The sequence below is a fragment of the Zeus faber genome, assembly GCF_960531495.2.
Source record: "Zeus faber genome assembly, chromosome: 8".
In the NCBI taxonomy this organism is placed as follows: Eukaryota; Metazoa; Chordata; class Actinopteri; order Zeiformes; family Zeidae; genus Zeus; species Zeus faber.
The window spans coordinates 28,777,871-28,784,586 of record NC_137195.1 but is presented as its reverse complement, the minus strand read 5'-3'; the positions used below and the strand labels follow the sequence as shown (position 1 = coordinate 28,784,586).

The window sequence follows — 6,716 nt, the reverse complement described above, 5'->3', positions numbered from 1 at the left end:
TCTTTCTGTTACATGATTGTAATTTAATAAATCGTGTCATTTCATCACTCGAGGAGGAGTCAAGTCAAGTCTTGTGTGTCTTGTCTTTCTGGCACTAGGCATTGAAATTGTTTTGCAACTTTACTATTTACCTGTTTTTATTTATTTTGTGTATGAAAGGTGCTATACAAATAAAGGTTATTATAGCAAATAACCAATTCAATTTAAGCTTTCGTTTTACGTTTTTACATACTAAGAAGACACATCTTTGACAAATTTTACTATTTTCAAATGCTTTATACATATTTGTTTTCCAAAAGACAATACATTGTCTTTCTTTAGACACTGTCCATTTTCCCTCACAACATTTTACTCACACTCCTACAGTTAATATGCACATAATTGTAGAAGAACAAGAATCTTTAATCGTCCCACAGCACACCACAACAACACATGCATTCATGCAAACACACACTTCGGATGGTGGCTGGTGAAATGGCTCCTCTGCATTTGACCCATCCTGACGTGTCTTTCGTCCGGGGGGGGCAGCCAGGAGCAGTGGGCAGCATTCAACGATGCGCCCGGGGACCTGGTTCCATATGTCCATCTCTGGTCAGACGATGATGTGCATGTTTTGTTTGGTGGGGTTCCTTACTGATGTTACATGGAGGAAACCCCATGTGAGCATGGGGAGAACATGCAAACTCCACACAGAAATGCACCTAATTGGGAGATAACCCCCCCGGAGCACGGTGCCAACAGCACCCCAGGCTGGAATCTAACCCAGCACCTTCTTGCTGTGAGGCAGCAGTGTAATGCACTGTGCCACCTAACAACAATGTAGTAACAACGTGTAACAACTTAGAATAGAAGTTACTATGTTCAAACATGGACAATATCTCAGAGTTGGCTGAAAGTAAAAATGAAAAGAGATCAAAATGCTGTTTTTGTATAACAATTTGAAGATAATGCTATAAATGTACCTTTAAAAAAAAGGTGGTTTTGGACCACAGCGGTGGTCTGGTCCCTGTCCACGAAACACATGACCTTTTGGGAAAGTGGGGAGAAGGAGACAGGAACCCTGACCGGCCCCTCGGAATTTCTATTTGTGTGCAAGCGGGAATCAGAATAAGGTCACAAGACGAGCAGGCCTCCCTCCCCCACACCATTGACCCACTGCAGCTCGCGTACCGGCCGAACAGATCCATGGATGACGCGGTCTTCCAGGTACTGCACACCACACTCACACACCTGGATGGCCGGAAGGGGGGCTATGTGAGATTTCTGTTCATTGACTACAGTTCAGCTTTCAATACCATAGTCCCCACCAGACTGACTGTCAAGCTGCAGGATCTAGGACTGAATGCTCCGCGTTTGCCCAGATCCTGGACTTCCTCTCAGCCCGGCCCCAGGTGGTTAGGGTGGAGAAGCACATGTCCAGCTCCCTCACCCTGAACACAGGATCCCCCCAGGGCTGTGTCCTCAGCCCCCTACTGTACTCCCTGTACACATGACTGTGTGGCCGGGTCCAGCTCCAACACCATCAAGTTTGCTGACGACACCGTTGTGGTGGGCCTGATCACGGACGACGACGAGAAGGCCTAATGTGAGGGGGTGGCTGACCTGTCGCCCTGGAGCCAGGACAACAGCCTCCTCCTGAACCTCGGTAAAACTAAGGAGCTGATTGTGGACTTTAGGGGAAGATTACAACTGAGGACACACGCGCCACTGGTGATTAATGGAACTTCTGTCGACAGGGTGAGCAGCTTCATATACCTGGGAGTCCACATCACTGAGGACTTAACATGGACTATACAAACAGACACTCTGGTGAGAAAGGCGAGGCAGTGTCTTTACCAACTCAGGCAGCTGAGGAAATTCCGGGTCTCGGTGAGGATCCTCAAGTCCTTCTACTCTGGAGCAGTGGAGAGCATCCTGACAGGCAACATCACTGCCTGGTTTGGGAGCTGTACTGCTCAGGGCAGGCGGGCCCTGCAGAGGGTGGTGCGTCCAGCCCAACGTACCACTGGAACTACCCTCCCCTCCCTGCAGGACTTATACACAAGGAGGTGTAGTAGCAGAGCCCGCAGGATCATGAAGGATCCTCATCACCCCAAAAACAGACTGTTCCAGCTGCTGCGGTCAGGCAAGCGCCTCCGCAGTCACACAGCGAGAACAGAGAGACTGAGACGGAGTTTCTTCCCACAAGCCATAAGGACTGTCAATGCTGACCTCACCAGGGGGCCTCACTGAGACACACACATAGACCCCCACTGCATTACTGTAATGTATGTTGCACATTGTACTGCATACTGTACTGTTACTGTATTATACTGGGGTTTACTGTACATCTCAACACACAATACCTCACTTTATTCACATGGCACTTTTCTGTACATATCTGTGTATACACAATAGTCTCCTCTTTTTTCTATTTTGCATCCCCGTTCAGTATAATATACTGAAAAGTGAAAAGGTAATATTATTACCTATTTATGCTTATTTTATTCTATTTATGAACTGAGTTACATTTTTAGGAATCAGTTAGTGGTTTTTTACTTAATTTACTAAGCCATTGTGTCCTTGTACTTATTAGTTCAGTTAGCTTTGTGAGTTAGTTGATTTCTTAATTACTTAGCTATTGTGTCTTTTGTGCGTAAGCTCCGGGTGCATTGCAATTACATTTCACTGCATATATGTATGCCTGTATATATAGATATGATAAATAAACATCTTGAATCTTGAAACCTAGGCAGAGGTCAAGGTAGTGTCCTGTAGTTGAATCTTGGACACAGAATAGGAGCAGCATCTGCTTTGCGGCTCATTTTATAGATTGATCGAACTGACCTGGACAGAACTGTCTTCCATTGTTGGGCCTTGCCCTTGTATAATTCAATAATTCACTTTTTTTTAATGATGGAGAGAAAGATGGTTCGGAAAGTGTGTTTGAAATGCAAATGTATTTGTTACATTTTGGACAAATTGTTCTGCAGCATCAAATTATCAACTCCATTCATGTTACTTAAAGCTCTTCTCCAACCAGTCATCTCGCAGACTGAACAACCTCAAGGTCGGCTGATATGGCGTTAAAAGTTTTGTTTTTTTGTTGTTGTGACTGAAACACGGATCACCGCGATCTTTTTGTTTTTTCTCCTAGAAACCGAAGGACGCCGATTTCTCCTGTTCATGTCAATGAATATTCTGAAGCGAATGATACAAGGCAATCTTACATAAATGAAAAAATGCACTGTTGAGCCTCCTTGTGAAGGATATCTCACTGCAGTAAGTGAGTGAGGGAAGAAGAGTTGAATGAAAAGTGCAACATTTTTCACTTTTCAGAGCTGTGCGGAGCCTTCTCTGTTGAAGATGTTTGCTCCTATCTGTTGAATAACTCGTTGAACGAGGAAACGAAGGAACGAAGAGACTTATTTCGTCTTTTAGGGGTGGGGGGGGGGGGGGGGGGCATCCCATTCTCACTTGTGCTTGGACTTGCTGGCCAGGGCCTGGAGGTTGGCCGGCCCTCCCCACACCGTTCCAAACACGTCCTTCTCGGCCATCAGAGCCTTGTCCAGGGGCAGCTCTCTCCCTGACACCACCACCCTCTTCACGGCCTGGACCACCTGGGCCGGCCCCCTCGTGTACACGCCGAGCCAGTCCTCGGCCTGCTGCAGGAGGCCCTCCCCAGCACTGTCTCCAGCACATGGGGCCTCCAGGACTCCGTCCGCCAGTCCAATCTGCACCCCGAATTCAGGGTCCACTTTCAGGGCCCCGCCCAGGAGTCTGAGGGTGCTGCGGCTGCCGACGATGTGGACGAGGCGCGCGGCACCCCCCCAGCCCGGAACCAGCCCCATGTGTTTGTGGACAAACTGGATCACGCTGCCTGGAGCCACCAACCTGAAGTTTCAGAATGTTTGTACGCAAGGTTTTAGGAGATTGCGGAGGTTGAGATATGTCAAATAGACAGGGCTCTCGTACGGCCCTGTGGAATTCTCCATTCTGATTGGTTGATAGCGGCAATCAGCGGTCAGTTATTTCTGGATAATGGCCGCTGTTTGTTAATAATGACTGTTGTCACCTACATGCAAATGCTAACGCTTTCTACCGGCAACATCTTGTGACGTTACATAGAAACTACAATGGTAGACTTGAAGAGATATGTCAAGTTTCCTGTGAATAACAGTAAATAGGTTAGTCATATGTTGCAGTGTTGTTCTTAGCGGAAGCTTTCCAGCTAGGCATGCAGTACAAGTTATAAAATCATTTCAAATCAATATATTCCCTCTCAATGTATTCTTTTATCGAATAAGTAGCTGTGTAATAAGCGGGATAATGTTCAGCCAGCCAGTCATTACTGCAAAATAACCCCCTTCTAGACCTGATCAAGTCAGGTCTAGAAGTCACCCTGGCGGTGGATTATTTTGCGATAATAACCGGCTGGGTGTACATTATCCCAGACATATACCCACATCGGTGATTTCTTTCTCCCTGTACTGGTGATTCGTCTTACTCTACCCTGTGAGGTAACCGGTGTGCATATGTGAGGGGTTCTCTTGGTTTCGCTTACTTTACCACAAACTCACACTCTCACACAAAAACAGCCCTTCCGCACCTGAAGTCGCAGGCAGTGGTGAGCTCCGCTCCCCCTCCCAGCGCTCTCCCCTCCACCAGGGCGACAGAGATCAGCGGCAACCTGCGCAGAAGAAGAAAGAGTGCTCCGTCAGCGCGACACAATGGCGCCTCAAACTTCCCATGGTGCACCACCGAGGGACGCCGGCGTTGGCTGCGTTTCATCTCTCGGGAGATCAGAAACGAGCGAGGTCCTACCTGAGCAGTCTGGTGAGAGCGTCCTGCATGAACATACACATCTTCATCCCATCCTACAAGGCGTAAAAGAAACAAAGAACCCCCATTCTGTTGTTGTCATTGCTAGATGCAGAGACGCAGGGAGCGGGGCGATGACTTCGTACCGACCTGCGGGTTCGATATCGCCCTGACGGCATTGAGGTCAGACCCGGAGCAGAAGGTTCCTGAAGCCCCCCGGACAATCAGACCTTTGCCTTCGGTCCACCCCTCCAGCTGGCCGACCCTCTCCTCCAGCTCCACCATCATACTCCCTAGTGGAAAGGAGAGCGGGGTAAAAGCTCTCTTAGCATAACTTTTATCATATTCCGAGCTACTGTCCCCCGGCCCCAAAAAGAAATCGCTTCGATTCCCGTACCTGAGAAGGCATTCATGCGAGTAGGGTTGTTGACGGTGAGCACGGCGACGCCGGACTCCCGTTTGAGCAGGTCGACCGAGCCCCCCGGGAAGGCGGCGAGCTTCTCCCTGATTTCCTCTGACCAGAAGCCATGGCTGGCGGAGTAGACGCCGCTCTGCCTCCGGAGCAACCTTGGAGGAATCCATTTTTAGATGAAAGCGAACGTTAGGCATCATGCGGTATAAATCTTAATCAACATGTTTTATTAGAATAGCAATTGTGTACACACAATCCATCATTATATTCCGTATAATGTCTTGGTGTCAAAGATGTTTCTCTTCAATATTAGGCCCAGGTACTAACTATATACAGTATGTGTATATGTGAAAGAAGTAATTATGACAGACAGCTCTTAGATTTACTTAAAATCAGCTATACTTATTTAGCATTGTTTGAGCTCTACTGCTCATCACTCCCAGTGAGGTGTACGGCAAACAAAAGCATAACGTAGTAAGCTGGAAATATAGGAGTGATGAGCTTGAATCCCCCCATTGGATAGAAAAGTAGAGCCCGACAGGCTGATACAGGGGAGGTGGAGGGAGCGCAGCAACGCAGGCAGCAACCCAGGCAGCAAAGCAGGTAGAGCAGGAGGGATGTGCTTTAATAGGACGGCCCATAAGGACGTGGAAGCATGTGGCGCCGTCAAGTTGTCTCACAGAACTATCTGTGCGAGCTACGCCTCGTTAAATTTAACTTAATAGCTAGTTGCACCAAATCTAGCAAAATGCCCCCTATAATTTCCTATCAGTCTTTCATATCGCTCTGGAGGAATTTTATCCCACTCTTCTTGGCGCAACCAGTTATTACGTTTAAGGGGGAAATAACTTTTTCACATGGGTGATACAACCTTTTTTCATTATTTAAATGAAAGAAATAATTAAATGTTAATTCATGTTTGTGTGTTTGATATTACATTTTGTATAAAGATCTGAAACCCTTCAGTCTAATAATATTCAATAACAGAGGTAATCAGGAGGGGGCTCTAAAGGAACAAAGTTTCAGTGCAACACCAGATGAAGACCGGCTCTGAACGGAACCATTTGTTCTTTAATCTGTAAACGACTGAAGTTCCCGTAAGAATATGTATGTTCCATACAAATTCAACAGTGCAGGATAGAAAAGAAACCCAATCAAACTGAGCAGCAGTACGTGCAGGAACGTATCTTTGTGAGGGATGTATTGCAGTGAAACTTTATGGCAGACAACTCCATTAGCAATCTCCCCGATAACTCCCCTGGCACCTTAAAATGACGCGTTTTATAGTCTAGTCCACGGAAAGACACAGATAAGACTCAACTTTTGGTCTCAAGGTCACAAGGGCAGTACACAGTTTACAACCAAATTCGTTCTGATCTCACAGCTGCAAACAAAATGTTAGTTGATCATATGTTACCGCCGTTCATCTTGTACCTGGCCCAGGTTGCACCCCTCAGGAGGCCTCCACCCACAAGCATCTGCGGCGCCATCGGGGGATAGATAA

At 47.1% G+C, this 6,716-nt stretch overlaps 1 protein-coding gene across 2 annotated transcripts in view; it reads right to left on the bottom strand.

The window, feature by feature from the left end:
• Nucleotides 1-261: 261 nt before the first annotated feature.
• Nucleotides 262-6,716, bottom strand: part of echdc1 (enoyl CoA hydratase domain containing 1) — a 7,049-nt gene continuing 594 nt past the window's right edge. The window contains exons 2-7 of one of the 2 annotated variants that reach the window (XM_080005089.1): nt 6,647-6,716; nt 5,198-5,367; nt 4,951-5,093; nt 4,804-4,856; nt 4,589-4,669; nt 262-3,873 (exon numbers count right to left, since the gene is read on the bottom strand). The exon at nt 6,647-6,716 is cut by the window's right edge and continues 41 nt beyond it. In XM_080005089.1, coding sequence (XP_079861215.1) covers nt 3,453-3,873; nt 4,589-4,669; nt 4,804-4,856; nt 4,951-5,093; nt 5,198-5,367; nt 6,647-6,702 — 924 coding nt within the window. In that variant the 5' untranslated portion in view covers nt 6,703-6,716 and the 3' untranslated portion in view covers nt 262-3,452. The remainder of the gene's footprint in view (nt 3,874-4,588; nt 4,670-4,803; nt 4,857-4,950; nt 5,094-5,197; nt 5,368-6,646) is intronic. The other variant, XM_080005090.1, reaches the window with a different exon arrangement.